This window comes from Nicotiana tomentosiformis, chromosome 7, assembly GCF_000390325.3.
Source record: "Nicotiana tomentosiformis chromosome 7, ASM39032v3, whole genome shotgun sequence".
NCBI classification, from domain to species: domain Eukaryota; kingdom Viridiplantae; phylum Streptophyta; class Magnoliopsida; order Solanales; family Solanaceae; genus Nicotiana; species Nicotiana tomentosiformis.
In genome coordinates, this window is record NC_090818.1 from 8920362 (window position 1) to 8936757 (window position 16396).

The 16396-nt window shown below is 33.5% G+C and overlaps 2 protein-coding genes and 1 pseudogene across 3 annotated transcripts; 2 read left to right on the top strand and 1 right to left on the bottom strand.

Moving 5' to 3' along the window:
* Positions 1-2949: 2949 nt before the first annotated feature.
* On the top strand, positions 2950-5196 carry LOC104097413 (3,9-dihydroxypterocarpan 6A-monooxygenase-like). Its single transcript, XM_009603965.4, has 2 exons — positions 2950-3933; positions 4254-5196. Exons 1-2 carry the CDS (start codon positions 3031-3033, stop codon positions 4944-4946), a joined length of 1596 nt encoding a protein of 531 aa, XP_009602260.4. The 5' UTR covers positions 2950-3030; the 3' UTR covers positions 4947-5196.
* Positions 5197-5607: 411 nt separating this feature from the next.
* On the bottom strand, positions 5608-9757 carry LOC104096166 (2-alkenal reductase (NADP(+)-dependent)-like). Of its 2 annotated transcripts, XR_011409493.1 has the most exons (7): positions 9283-9757; positions 7731-7911; positions 7463-7629; positions 6640-6722; positions 6380-6506; positions 6053-6211; positions 5608-5972 (listed from the first exon to the last, which is right to left on the bottom strand). XR_011409493.1 is itself a non-coding variant. In XM_070181284.1 (6 exons), exons 1-6 carry the CDS (start codon positions 9532-9534, stop codon positions 5718-5720), a joined length of 1065 nt encoding a protein of 354 aa, XP_070037385.1. In that variant the 5' UTR covers positions 9535-9757; the 3' UTR covers positions 5608-5717. The 2 variants fall into 2 exon arrangements, 1 of the variants encoding a protein (XP_070037385.1); XM_070181284.1 differs by lacking the exon at positions 6053-6211.
* Positions 9758-13303: 3546 nt separating this feature from the next.
* Positions 13304-15522, top strand: LOC104096160 (3,9-dihydroxypterocarpan 6A-monooxygenase-like; annotated as a pseudogene).
* The last annotated feature ends 874 nt before the right edge of the window (positions 15523-16396 follow it).

The following is a 16396-nucleotide window of genomic DNA, read 5'->3' on the forward strand; positions in this document are numbered from 1 at the left end:
AATCTTTTTCTAATATTTTTAAAGGCTTATTTTCTAAAATAATCTTTTAAGATGCCACTCTTTCTATTTTATCCTTGTTTTAAAATGCTTTTAGATACAGCTTAAGCATTTTACAATTGGGAGAACGAACAAATTAAGAGCTGGCGTGTAAAAAGAAAACCGATAAATCATACCAACCCGATAATTCGAGTCAAACCGAGAAAAAAAATCTGATTGTGATTTGGTTTGATTTGGTTTGGTATTGGAAAAAAATCCGACCATAATTGGTTTGGTTTGGTTTTAACTAAAAAAAGTCAAATCAATACCAAACCAACCCGTCATTATATTTATACAATTCTAAAAAATATTTTATGCATATAAATATTTATTGTAATATAATTTATAATTATTTCTTAAATTTGTTCACAGTTTTATCTTTAAAAGATTATTTAAATTTGGACATAACATTCTCGAATGATTCAATAAATTTTATAGCTCATAAAGGTAGTAAGTCAAATAAAGTTCAAATCAATACTAATGCTAATAAAGGAAATTCAATTCAACACTATGAATAACAATAGTGTTGGATATCTATTTTTTTTGTTTTGCATTGATTTATAATAAAAATGGATAACCTAATTTATCTTCTTTTTTTTATGCTTAGTTGTGTAATTAATAGCACTTATTAATTATACTTATTTTAGCACGACCTATATAGTATTTTTAGGTTATGTTAATTTTTATTATGGTGTATTAATTAATAATACTTTCTTTGTGCGATTTTATTATCTATGTTATTGAATATTTTAGTACAATATTATGACTCATCTCATATTATTATTATTATTATTATTATTATTATTATTATTATTATTATTATTATTATTATTATTATTATTATTATTATTATTATTATTATTATTATTATTATTTTATTTTCTTGGAAAATACATTATATAGTTGTATCCTATTAGGACTAAAATAAATATTTGGAGCACAAGTTACATATTTTGTGCTATTAAGACTTTACCGGAAAAAAATCTGAAAACCCGAAAAAAATCAAAATACCCGAGAAAATCTGAGATTAAAAAATCCGACTTTATTGTTTTGGTTCGGCTTATAAATTTAAAAATCCGACACCATTGGTTTGGTTTGGTAATTAAAAAATTCGAACCAATCCGGCCTATGTACACCCCTAGTTCCTGACATTAGAACCTAGTGGTCTTAATTTTGGTCATAATTTTTTTTATAGGTAGTTCAATTTTAGAATGAAAATTTTACGGCTACCGGTTCCTAACAACTTGAACCCACTGGTCTAAAAATTTGTGAAAATAGCACGTGATAGTCAGTTTTCGAATTGATAATTAGAATATCGTCGGCGTTTGCAAAATCATTAAAAATAGTCATTATTTTGTTGAAACAAGGAAAGTTGAAGCTCCTGCGTTCCAGCATATTATGTTGGAACCCCAGTACATGGAAAGTTCCAGCATAATACAATGAATTATGGAGCTCATGCGTATAAACTTTCAACATATTAGGTTGGAACTCGAGCACATTATGAAATTCCACCACATTATGCAAGAATCTCATATGTAAAAAATTCGTATTCCAGCATATTATGTTGACATTTTTCCGGATTTTAAGGGTGTTTTTGTTCAGATTTTATCTTTACATGAAAAAGTGACTAAATTTTGATTACTTTGAAATTATTGATATTTTTCAATCACCACTTGTAAATCTAGTTATTTCTTATTCTCCCCCCCTCCCCTAAATTTTGGTCATAAAGTTTTTTCCGGCAATTCAATTTCTTTTACAAGTTTAGCCCATTTATTTAAAAACTTGGGCTAATGTTTCATTAGAAAGGAGCTTGTGGTATTTAGACATTTATATGATAAAGTCGTATAAGATTTACACTATGCTTTATCATAGAGAATTTATGGATTTATACGATACAGTTGTTAATTGAGCCTTGGAATGTTGCTCAAAGGCGGTAATCTTCCTTCAACCATGAAAGCTTAAATGTGTCTTGTCCCAATTGGGCTTCAGAATTGGACGAACCATCAGCCATGGACTGGTTTTGGGCTTTTTGCTTTCAGCAATCTAAATCTGGACTGCTTCAATTATAATGTGGGAAAACGATATTGTTAAGTCGCTCTCAAAATAATTGACGAATATATATATATATATATATATATATATATATTATTTTTCCGGCTACCGAAGGTAAACAGTTTCTGCCGCGGGTTAAAAGTGAATAAAAGTCCAAATCAGCAATTCTAAATCTGGATTGGAGTATCCAAGTTCAAGATTAGTTTGCTTTCAGCAATCTAAATCTGGATTTCATTGTTATACTGATTCTTATTAATTTATGTTAATCAACTTAATCAATTAACTACTGCTTTCATTTGCAGCATTTTGGCTATCTAAATAATGAAATCACATTGGATACCCAGCTTGAGATAATTGTCATTAGCCGCTGATATATTTATGCATGTTTGCAGATGAAAATCATTGATGGTAATAATTAATAAATGAAGTGCATAATTTACCTTCTCTTGATATGCTAAAAATGACAAGTAGAAGTAAAAATCTATTTTTAAAATACTGGCCAAGTAAAAGTGAACGGCTCCTTTCAAGATAGAACAATGAGGCTAAGCGTGCATCTGGGGCGGATGTGCCGATGGGTGGAGTATGTTTTTGTATAAATAATGAGATCACATTGGATACCTTTCCTACTTTTTTTTCTTAAATAAACAACATGCATAAATTGTCACTTTCATTTCTAGCTCCTCTTCGTCGAATTGGTTGATCAAGAAATATAAAAAATTAGGAATGAAATAATTAAATCATATGATTATCTCCTTTTGTCGCCTATGGATGGAATCTATTGTTTCCTTGTGGTATCTTTTTTTTTTTTTTTTTTTTTTGCATTTTATTCCTCTCACCCTTCTTGATTACAAAGTCGTTCCAATTTTCCAAAATACTTTAGGCCTTGCGTCTATAAAATTAACACAGAAGTTAAAAGTGTAAATCATCTCATAATTAGCAGCCATGGCAATGAATACTTTGCTTTTGTTAATCATCTGCTTAGTATCTGCTCTAATAATAGTTCAATCATTTATCAAGAATCTCAAACAATCAAACAAGAAAATCCAACATCAACCTCCTAGCCCGTTAGCATTACCAATCATCGGTCATATGTATCTTCTTGGTTCAGTGTTACACCAATCCTTTCAGAAATTAGCATTGCGCTATGGGCCATTCATGTTGATCCGTGCTGGTGCATCATCGTCATATATAGTGTCAAATGGCGCCATAGCAAAAGAAATTTTTAAGACTAATGATGTCAATTTTGCTGCTAGGCCAGAATTTGGCTCATCAGAGTACCAAATTTACAAAGACACCTTGTTTTCCACTTTGGATTATACCAAGTATTGGATTTTTATGAAGAAAATTTGTATGACAGAGATTCTCTCCCCTCAGCAGATAACTAAATTTGCTGATGTTAGGAAGGAGGAAATGATGAAATTGTTGGAATTTTTCGCGGAGTGTTCAGAACAAGGGGAGGCTTGTGATGTTGGAAATCAACTTATGGCTATGACAAATAATCTTATTTGTAGGCTGACTATGAGCACCAGAACCTCAACTAATGTCAATGAGAGCGCGGAGATAAGAGAAATCGCTAAGGGAATAACATTACTTTCAGGGCAATTGAGCTTAGGTGAAGTGTTTGGTCCTTTGAAGAAATATGATCTTCTTGGAGCTGGAAGAAAGGTCAAAGCTTTGTTGCTTACGTTTGATAAGTTTATGGATGGGATCATCGAGAAACACGAAGAGGAAAGGCGCGCTGGAAGTAAAGACAGGAAAGATATGATGGATATTCTTCTGGAAATTGCAGATGATAAAAGCACTGAGATGAAGCTCACTAGAAATGGCATCAAGGGTCTTTTCTTGGTAAGAATCATCTCTTCATAAAGATGGATCCACGACTTAAACTTGATGTGTTCAACCTTTATGGTTGAAATTTTAATAATAGTTGAAAATTTAGTGACTTTTCACGCATATATATACCTATGCTCTATCTAAAAAAATGCTAGGTTCAGTTGATGGTTCTTTTATTTATTTATAGAAATTAACTTAAATAGTCGTCCGCCCGAAGCCTCATGACAACATAAAGTTAGCCTTATGAATTGAATCTTAAGTAAGGGGCCCCCATTTTCATCAGACTTTCAGTGAAGTAGTAACTTCCCCTTCTTTTTGGCCTTATTTAACAGGATCTGTTCTTGGGAGGAACTGATACAACAAGTGTGGCTTTGCAATGGGCACTCGCGGAGCTGCTGAACCATCCAAAGGCAATAAAGAAGCTGCAGCAAGAGATTGACAGAATTGTTGGGGTGAAAAACAGACTGGTTGAGGATTCAGATATACAAAATCTTCCTTATCTGCAAGCTGTTGTCAAGGAAACTCTAAGATTACATCCTTCATTGCCCTTAGTATTTCGAAAATGCAGGGAAGATTGTGTGATCAATGGTTACAAAATACTTAAAGATTCTAGGCTTGTGGTCAACCTTTACGCGGTTAATAGGGACTCAAATGCATGGGCTGATGCAGATGAGTTTGTGCCAGAGAGATATCTTAACTTGAACGAGAACCTCGCGATCGAGCCTGATGAATTGGAGGCCATTAAAGATGGCCAGAACTTCTGTTATGTGCCATTTGGTGGAGGAAGGAGAGGATGCCCTGGTGCTGGACTTGCAGCAGCAGTGTTGCATAGGACACTTGGTGCAATGATCCAATGTTTTGATTGGAAAATTAAAGATGCAGAAACACTTAATATGGAACAAGGAGCTGGATTTTCTGCTGCCATGGTTTATCCTTTGGTTTGTTATCCTGTTATGCGTGTAAAAAAGGACAGTCTGGCAGCCTATAGGCAGTCTAACTACCCTGATACAAACATCAGTGGCTGATTCCAAGACTTGAGCCCGTGACCTATAAGTTACATTGAGACAACTTTACCGTTGCTCCAACTTTATTGTTACGCGTGTTAATCCAATAGAATTTGCCACTATTTCCAACTGATTGGACTACATAGGAAGGAGCCAAAGGTCTTAATTTCAGTTCAGACTGTTAAACTTATCTGTTGTTGTTACCGTCTGATTATGTCAATGTCATGTTTATTTTCATATTATATATCATTGGAAACTAGTGAGTGAAGAATCTGGATTTAAAGTATGAATCTTTTATTATTAGACAAAAGGTAAATAACAAAACACTAGAGTACGGGTTTTGGATCTAACCTCTCACTCAAGAAATTGGTGAAAGTCTTTCACCTTTGCTGCATTTTTCACGGTCCCAATCCTCGTCAGACCAGACTAGGCTGCATTGCAGTACCTTCATACCTTTGCCCCAATATCTTGTCCCTAGCCACTTTATTAAAGCAAACTCGTCGTCTGTGTCTTTAGTCAATGCTATTTCTTTTATACACACCATTTAGAGCATTCTAAAGAGAGATTATAACATATGTCACAACCACCAATCTGTTTTTTTTTTTTTTTGTTAGTCAACGCAAATTGACATAAATATATAAACAACCATCCTTATACCTCCTTTTACAGATCGAGAGTAACATTTTCCTCAAAAGAACAAACATAGCTAACAAGCATAAATAGACATATATTGTCATTTTGTTTTTGCTTATTTATTCCAAGGATAATAGGGAGGGCAAAGGGAGAAGTAGTTTAAGGAGTTACTTGAAGAATTACTTTTCCGACATTAGAGCTAGAAAATAGAGATGCTAAACTCTCCAAAAAACTCTCAATACCATTGTAGATTTTGTGTTTGGATTTTATTTTGCCCTCTTTCAAGTAAACTTCCATCTCTTTTATGAATTCCTCAAAGTGGTTATAATATGAACCTACCATAAACCCTTTCATCATAACTTCTTTACCCACCATGTTCAATAGGTTCCGAACCCCTTCTCTTTCTGTCCAAACCTGCAAAATCCAATAAATAAAAATAAAAATTTGGTGATTAGAGTTTTTTTTTTCAATAGCTTGAAAGGAAGAAGGGGAACCTTGGAGCAACGGTAGAGTTGTCTCCGTGTGACCTATAGGTTACGGGTTCGAGCTGTGAAAATAACCACTAATGCTTGCATTATGGTAGGCTATCTACATCACAACCCTTGGAGCCCTTGCTCGGATGCTGCATGAATGCAGAATATTTGTGCACCGGGCTGTCCTTATTTAATAGCGGAAGGAAGAAAAAGACCAAGTTTGTACAAAAGTTAGGAATCTTTACACAATTAGCCGGTGAGATTTACCATTTACTTTGTTTGATCGGTATACATAAATTATATATAGTTATAAACATATTATACTTGTATTAAAACAGTAAAGGGTACCTTGTTGTACTCGGATATCATCCCACAAAGTGCAATACGAGCTCCGTGGTTGACATGATTAAGAACAGCCTCAAGCATTTTACCACCAACATTATCAAAATAAACGTCAATCCCATTTGGGAAATATCTGTAAGAGGTAATACAAAAATTTTGAGCATGTCAATCGCTAGAAAAGTAGTCCAAGGAAAATAAAAAGATTTACTAGCTAGTAATTAGTACTACCAAAAACCTAAATATTTTGAAGAAGCAAAGAAATTTACTTGGTTAATGCAGCATCATAATCTGTCTCTACACGGTAATTAAAAGCATCGTCGTAGCCACATTCTTCTTTCAATAGCTTCACCTACCAAGAGAAAAAAAGAGGAAGCATATATCCAGATTACAAGCATAATTTAATTTATCTCCGGTTGAAAAGACTTACTCTTATTAAAAATATATTTTCACTTTCACTTAATCTATTTTTGCAAATCAAGAGAAGGACAATCTTTTTTTTCTTCTTGTTTTACTCTTATAATTAACTACTTACTCTCCATATCATTTCCTAAATTTTTTTGAAATGTTATCATTATTATGGGATTATAAAATACATATTTCAATTATTTTTTCTCAAAGTTAAAAGTAGAAAACTAAAAGTGAACAGAGAGAATATATATTTAACCGAGTTACCAAACAGCTTCTAAAATCGTTGTTGTGAGCTGTAAAATTGTAACCTAGATTTTTCGTAAGAGAAAAGGTCTGATACTACTAAGTTTTGAGGCAAAAATGTATTAATTCCAATTCTCTAGTTAGACAACAGAAGTCCCTCTGTTATTGAATATACATAAATAAAAAAAGGGCACCTTTCATTTATTACACACTCTTTGCTTTAGAATATAAGGCACCTTTTAATATTTCAAAAATAATTACTTTAAAATTTTTATTTTACTCTTATAATTGACATATTTAATTAGGCCACAAATTTTGTTATTTCTTATATTACTTCATGTCTAATTAAATATCGCCATATAAAATGAAACGCATGGAACATTAGGTAATATCAAACAATCATATAGTAAATAATTTAGGATTTAACACAAATAATACCTTATCATCTGAACCAACACTTCCAACAACTCGACACCCTTTTACTTTGGCTAGTTGTCCAGCTATAATTCCAACTCCTCCCGCTGCAGCCGATATGTACACATTCGATCCCGCTTTAGCATTTCCTATCTTTTCTATGCCCACCCACGCAGTTATACCAGGCATTCCTATTACACATAAATAAAAGAAATTACTTGATTTTTGCTTTAAGTTCATGACTGTAAAAACGATAATTAAAATTGGTGAAGGAGAGGTATTAGGTATATACCTAAGCAACTAAGATAATCGGGCAACGCAATCCCAATTGCAGGAGTAATCTTCTGAAGCAAATTTGAGGGCATAACACCAAATTCTGAAACAGGGCAAATACGGCTAAGTACTATATCTCCCTCTGAAAACTTGGTGTCCTTAGATTGAATTACCTTCCCCATTCCTAATGCTCTTATCACCTGCAATGTTTCATTTTATTAATTAATATCAGCATACTAGAGCTATGCATTTATATTAGAACTTTAACAGATATTAAAGTCCGTCGACCGTAAACACAAACAACAACAACAACAACAATCTAATAAACTCCAACAAGTGGGGTCTAGGGAGGGTAGAGTGTACACAGCCTTACCCCTATCGGGAAGGTAAAGAGGATGTTTACTATAGAACCTAAAAATAAAAGAAAAGAAGTAGTGGCAACAAATACTAACAAAGAACAACAAGATATTAAAGTGAAGCAAAGATAGCAATCAAACAATAGTACTAGCAATCTAAGGATGGATGGATACCTCAACGGTAAACACACAGAATACTTATATTTCTTTTTCGCTATTTTTGAAGTCCTTTGAAGCGTGTATATGGCACTCTTTTATTTTCTGTTTATTCAAAAATTTATGCAATTATTAACTTTAAATTTATTGTTTTACCTTTATTTACGTGCATATATAGTCACCGAAATATCATGACATATTTATGATTATAAGTTTTGAAGGTATTTTTGATACTCCCTTTATATCTCTTCAAATTACCATTTATCTTTCCGCAAAATTTATAAATCATTTACTGAAGCAAGGATTAGATTAGGAAAAGATAGATACTGCTTTTTTATTTTATTTAGTGGAGCGTTATTTTTTTGAACAAATTTTCTTTGGTTAAAACCACACTTACCTTCGATCCAGGGGCGGATCTACTAAAGCCCGCGGGGTGGTACGCCACCCGCAAGCTTTGTTCGAAATCTTAACTATATATGTATGCATATCTGCGAAATCTTATAAATATTCCGAGTGCAACCTGGAGTAACAAAAGATTTTAAGATGCCTGTGGTAAATGGCTGATAAATCCTCCTTGGCAGTGACGGATCGAACTAGTGAGACAAAACTTTTTAAAACCTTTTTAGCTTGCTGCATCATCACGTATTCTCGGTAAATTTTGATGTTATTGTTCACATATTTTTCTTTCTTCAATTATATTCAGTTCTCCTTATTTTCTTTCTTTAATTATTATTGACTATATCTTTCTTTGTTAGTAAATCTTGACTTTTTTTTGGTCTCTTAGTTAGTACTATTTTTTTTTTCACCCACACTTAAAATAACATTTCCTTTTCAAAATCCTCGCTCCCATTAGAATCCCAAAAGACAAATAGTTAGTACTATTTGTTTTTTCAAAGTTGATCAAATCGATTAGCTTGGCAACCGGAGCCTCCAAATTATGGATCTGCCTCTGCTTCGATCGGACTAATTGCAGTATATAACAATTTTTATTTTTTTTAGTTTGCGATCAGTCTAACAACATCACATAAAATCAGACCGAGAGAAGTGAAGATAGTAAACCTGGCCAAGTGGAATCTGAGGAAGAGAGAGGCCATCATCTAGACCACTCAATTGAGTGCGTACATATGGATCAATGGAGACATAGAGGACTTGGAATGCCACATGTCCATCTGGAATGGAATCCTCTCTCAACGATAAACTCACAGTACGTTGCTTAAGATGCTCAGAATTGGGAATACCCGTTGGTGCATAACTAGCAACATACCACTCTCTATTCTCCACCTCCACCGGCGCAACACCACCTGTAGCCATTCTCCGCGTTATAGCTAGTGTGTGTGTGCGGGCGCTAATTGTGATTTGTGTGAAGAAGAGATTTTAAGATGATACAGGCACTGAGGAAAAGGCGTAATACATTGAATTTTGGTGGATTTTTAAGCGTCCCCAGACGTATAGTGGTAGGTCCTTCACACCTTGTACTGTAGTTTTCCTAGTCTAAATTAGAGATGTGATATTATGCGGTGGAGAAAAAAATGAATAGTTTGCTTTTGTTCGGTGCACGTTTTTTTTACATGTTCTTCTTTCCTTATAAATAGCGAATGACACTTTCAAATACTCAAGTATTTGAATAAAGTTATAAGGCGTAGTTTTTGGTTTGAATACAAGTTATACGCGATAGATTACGCAAGAATTAGTAGTGTAGGAATTAGTAATGCAAAGAATGTAATGTAGTGATTAATAATGTGATTTTTTTATTTATTTATTTTCTTCTTGAATATTTTTAAGGAAAAAAGAATAAATAAATCTAAAGAATGTGAGGGCAATTTTATCAATTTTTATTTTAATTCATATATTGCTAATATTCGTTTTTTATTCCATATTTTATGCTGTATAAATATTATATAAATACCTATAGGGGTGTACATAGGTCGGGTTAGTTCGGATTTTCTAATTACCAAACCAAACTAATTATATCGGGTTATTAAATCTAAAGAACAAACCAAACCAATAAAAGTCAGATTTTTAAATCTCGGATTTTTCGGGTTTTCAGGTTGTTTCGGGTTTTTTTTTTTATCAAAAGCCTTCATAACACAAAACATAGAATTTGTGCTCCAAATATTTCTGTAATCCTAGTAAGACAGATCTATAAAAAGTATTTTTTAATAAAATAAGATAAATATGAGATGATTCATGGCATTGTACTAAAATATTCAACAATAAAGATGAGAAAATAGCAAAAAATAAATATTATTAATTAGCCATAATAAAAAAATATAATTTAAAATTACTAATAAGTTGCTAAAATAAGTACGACTAATAAGTACTATTATTTACATGACTAAACACTAAAAGAAAAATAAGTTATGCATTTTATCTCAACCACGGAAAAACTAAAAAATAGATACCCAACACTATTTTCATTCATAGTACAAATGAATTGAATGACTTTTATTATTATTAATATTGATTTGATTTTGGTTTAGGATTTATTTGAGTTACTAACATTTATGGACTATAAAACTTATTGGAGCATCCAAAAATTATAAATCCAAACTTGAAATAATACGTTTAAAGATAAAATTATGAAAAAAGCTTAAGAAATATTTATAAACTACACTATAATAAATATTTTCATGTATTAAATATATTTAAAACTTCTATACATATAATATCGGGTTGGTTTGGTTTCGGTTAAAGCCAAACCAAACCAAATATCGTCGGATTTTTTTTCCAACACCAAACCAATAAAACCAAACCATAGTCGGGTTTGTTTTTCTCGATTTGACTCGTATTATCGGGTTGGTACGGTTTGTCGGTTTCATTTGTACACCCCTAAATACCTACATAAATTATACCGGTGGAAAAGAAAACAAATAACAAAATAATGTAGTATTAGTTAGTACCAAATTGTATGTGGTGATTAAATGCTTATTTCACCGACCAAACGGCCTCTAATTGATATCTCTATATGCATCGATATAATTCAATAAGAAAAGTTACAGTTTCGAGTTGCCCATTCGATTTCAAATTTTAATTTGTTGGACTTAAACATCAAACATTCAAATATCATAACATTAAGTCCAAACAATTTTGTCATGGCCCGAAATTTCCCACCTTCTAGATTGTGATGGCGCCTAACATTTCACTTGCTAGGCATGCCAACGTTAGAATAATTTAAACCATTTTAACAATTTATTTTAATTAAATAGTAAAGAAACCGAACAACTGGAATAGTGTCTGAATTAAAGTGAACAAACCAAAATAATAACGATGTTTAAATACCATTCCAGAACTGGAGTCACAAGTGCACGAACTTATAGAATAATACAAATAAGGGTCTGAAGCTGTCTTAAAGAAAGCACACAGCTAAAATAAAGTAGAAGGAGACTTCAAAACTGCGAACGCCGTGCAGCTATACCCCAAGTCTCATCTGATAGCTGAATCAGAGCAAAATCTACAGTATGCCGCTGGGACTAGTTCCAGTATCTGCACAAGAAGTGCAGAGTGTAGTATGAGTACAACCGACCCCATGTACTCTGTAAGTGCCGAGCCTAACCTCGACGAAGTAGTGACGAGGCTAAGACAGGTCACTTACATTAACTTGTACACAATAATAATAATAATAATAACAGGAATAGAGGTAAGACAAGTAAATCATATCAATAATTGAAGTCAATCCAGCAGTATAACCAATTATTTCTTTTATCATTCTGTTGCGGTGTGCAACCCGTTCCCCCAATAGAATCCTTCAATTAAATTTCGTTGCGGCGTCCAACTCGCTCCAACAATATAAACTTAAAATATAATCCGTTACGGCGTGCAACCCGATCCCCCAATATATTCATTTCCATTGCGGTGTGCAACCCGCTCCAACAATATAATTTAACAACTCTTAAATGTAATAAAAGTATTCCAATAAATACTACATTCAATAAGAAATTATCAGGCAACAAAGCATACAATAATTATAATTTATTTAGGAAACAAGTAATGACAAGTAACAGTTAATTGTGAAAATCAGGGAGAACATAGGCAATTTAATATTTAATATGCTAAATGTCAAGTAGCAATTAAGACACATATGTCAAATAAGCATATAGCAATTATAGCATGAATTCAAAACTTAATATTTGGCAAGGAATATGAGAGAAACAATTACTCCCTCCGTTCCAGTTTATGTGAACATATTTTCTTTTTGGTCTGTTCCAAAAATTATACATATTTTATGTACTTTTTCGGTTAACGAATGTAAATAGTTTATGCCGCGGGCTAAAAATGAATAAAAGCCCAAAAGCAATTCTAAATCTGGATTGGAGTATCCAAGTTCAAGATTAGTTTGCTTTCAGCAATCTAAATCTGGATTTCATTGTTATACTGGTTCTTATTAATTTATGTTAATCAACTTAATCAATTAACTACTGCTCATTTGCAGGACTTTGGCTATCTAATAAATAATGAGATCACATTGGATACCCAGCATGAGATAATTGTCATTAGCCGCTATGCATGTTTGCATATGAAAATCATTGGAGGTAATAATTAATAAATAAATTACATAATTTACTATGATACCCATATTAATTGATGCATATTTTTAATGGATTTGAGACAATGATTTGAAATGAGTAATCGATACTGCGAGTATAACAGGAAAAAAGAAATTGTCTTCTCTTGATATGCTAAAAGTGACAAATAAAAGTGAAAATCTATTTTTAGAATAATGTACAAGTAAAAGTGAGAGTTATGTTTTTTTTATAAATAACGAGATCACATTGGATACCTTTCCTACCCCTTTTTTTACTTAAATAAACAACATGCATAAATTGTAACTTTCATTTCTAGCTCCTCTTCATCGAATTTGTTGATCAAGAAATATAGAAAATTACGAATGAAATAATTAAATCATATGATTATCTCTTTTTGTCGCCTATGGGTGGAATCTATTGTTTCTTTGTGGTATCTTCTTCTTCTTCCTACATTTTTTTTTTTTTTTTTTTTTTGCATTTTATTCCTCTCACCCTACTTGATTACAAAGTCGTTCCAATTTTCCAAAATACTTTAGGCCTTGTGTCTATTAAAAAAACACAGAAATTAAAAGTGTAAATCATCTCATAATTAACAGCCATGGCAATGAATATTTCCATAGAAGATCAACCTCATATCTTGCTTTTCTTAATCATCTGCTTAGTATCTGCTCTTATAATAGTTCAATCATTTATCAAGAATCTCAAACAATCAAACAAGAAAATCCAACATCAACCTCCTAGCCCGTTAGCATTACCAATCATCGGACATATGTATCTTCTTGGTTCAGTGTTACACCAATCCTTTCAGAAATTAGCATTGCGCTATGGGCCATTCATGTTGATCCGTGTTGGTGATCATCGTCATATATAGTGTCGAATGGCGCCATAGCAAAAGAAATTTTTAAGACTAATGATGTCAATTTTGCTGCTAGGCCAGAATTTGGCTCTTCAGAGTACCAAATTTTCAAAGACACCTTGTTTTCCACTTTGGATTATACCAAGTATTGGATTTTTATGAAGAAAATTTGTATGACAGAGATTCTCTCCCCTCAGCAGATAATTAAATTTGCTGATGTTAGGAAGGAGGAAATGATGAAATTGTTGGAATTTTTCACGGAGTGTTCAGAACAAGGGGAGGCTTGTGATGTTGGAAATCAACTTATGGCTATGACAAATAATCTTATTTGTAGGCTGACTATGAGCACCAGAACCTCAACTAATGTCAATGAGAGCGCGGAGATAAGAGAAATCGCTAAGGGAATAACATTACTTTCAGGGCAATTGAGCTTAGGTGAAGTGTTTGGTCCTTTGAAGAAATATGATCTTCTTGGAGCTGGAAGAAAGGTCAAAGCTTTGTTGCTTACGTTTGATAAGTTTATGGATGGGATCATCGAGAAACACGAAGAGGAAAGGCGTGCTGGAAGTAAAGACAGGAAATATATGATGGATATTCTTCTGAAAATTGCAGATGATAAAAGCACTGAGATGAAGCTCACTAGAAATGGCATCAAGGGTCTTTTCTTGGTAAGAATCATCTCTTCATAAAGACGGATCCACGACTTAAACTTTGTGTTCAACCTTTATGGTTGAAATTTTAATAATAGTTGAAAATTTAGTGACTTTTCACACATATATATACCTATGCTCTATCTAAAAAAATGCTAGGTTCAGTTGATGGTTCTTTTATTTATTTATAGAAATTAACTTAAATAGTCGTCCGCCCGAAGCCTCACGACAACATAAAGTTAGCCTTATGAATTGAATCTTAAGGGGCCCCCATTTTCATCAGACTTTCAGTGAAGTAGGAGCTCCCTCCCTACCTAGCAGTACTTCCATGGGTTGCCTCTCGAGGCCCTGTTTGAAAGAAGTTTCCAAAATAATAGTCGAAAAATGTTTATATTGTGTATGTTTAGTGCATAACAAACGCCATATGTGTAACTTCCCCTTCTTTTTGGCCTTATTTAACAGGATCTGTTCTTGGGAGGAACTGATACAACAAGTGTGGCTTTGCAATGGGCGCTCGCGGAGCTGCTGAACCATCCAAAGGCAATAAAGAAGCTGCAACAAGAGATTGACAGAATTGTTGGGGTGCAAAACAGACTGGTTGAGGATTCAGATATACAAAATCTTCCTTATCTGCAAGCTGTTGTCAAGGAAACTCTAAGATTGCATCCTTCATTGCCCTTAGTATTTCGAAAATGCAGGGAAGATTGTGTGATCAATGGTTACAAAATACTTAAAGATTCTAGGCTTGTAGTCAACCTTTACGCGGTTAATAGGGACTCAAATGCATGGGCTGATGCAGATGAGTTTGTACCGGAGAGATATCTTAACTTGAACGAGAACCTCGCGATCGAGCCTGATGAATTGGAGGCCATTAAAGATGGCCAGAACTTCTGTTATGTGCCATTTGGTAGAGGAAGGAGAGGATGCCCTGGTGCTGGACTTGCAGCAGCAGTGTTGCATAGGACACTTGGTGCAATGATCCAATGTTTTGATTGGAAAATTAAAGATGCAGAAACACTTAATATGGAACAAGGAGCTGGATTTTCTGCTGCCATGGTTTATCCTTTGGTTTGTTATCCTGTTATGCGTGTAAAAAAGGACAGTCTGGTGCATAAAGCATTTTGTGTTCGCATGGGGTCCGAGGAAGGGCTACACTCCGAGGAGTGTGATGTAGGCAGCCTAACTACCCTGATACAAACATCAGTGGCTGATTCCAAGACTTGAGCCCGTGGCCTATAAGTTACATTGAGACAACTTTACCGTTGCTCCAACTTTATTGTTACGCGTGTTAATCCAATAGAATTTACCACTATTTCCAACTGATTGGACTACATAGGAAGGAGCCAAAGGTCTTAATTTCAGTTCGGACTGTTAAACTTATCTGTTGTTGTTACCGTCTGATTATGTCAATGTCATGTTTATTTTCATATTATATATAATTGGAAACTAGTGAGTGAAGAATCTGGATTTAAAGTATGAATCTTTTATTATTAGACAAAAGGTAAATAACAAAAAACTAGAGTACGGGTTTTGGATCTAACCACTCACTCAAGAAATTGGTGAAAGTCTTTCACCTTTGCTGCATTTTTCAGTCCCCATCCTCGTCAGACCAGACTAGGCTGCATTGCAGTACCTTCATCCTTGTCCCTAGCCACTTTATTAAAGCAAATTCGTCGTCTGTGTCTTTAGTCAATGCTATTTCTTTTATACACACCATTTAGAGCATTCTAAAGAGAGATTATAACATATGTCACAACCACAGATCTTTTTTTTTTTTTTTTTGGTTAGTCAACGCAAATTGACATAAATATATAAACAACCATCCTTATACCTCCTTTTACAGATCGAGTGTAACATTTTCCTCAAAAGAACAAACATAGCTAACAAGCATAAATAGACATATATTGTCATTTTGTTTTTGCTTATTTATTCCAAGGATAATAGGGAGGGCAAAGGGAGAGGTAGTTTAAGGAGTTACTTGAAGAATTACTTTTCCGACATTAGAGCTAGAAAATAGAGATGCTAAACTCTCCAAAAAACTCTCAATACCATTGTAGATTTTGTGTTTGGATTTTATTTTGCCCACTTTCAAGTAAACTTCCATCTCTTTTATGAATTCCTCAAAGTGGTTATAATATGAACCT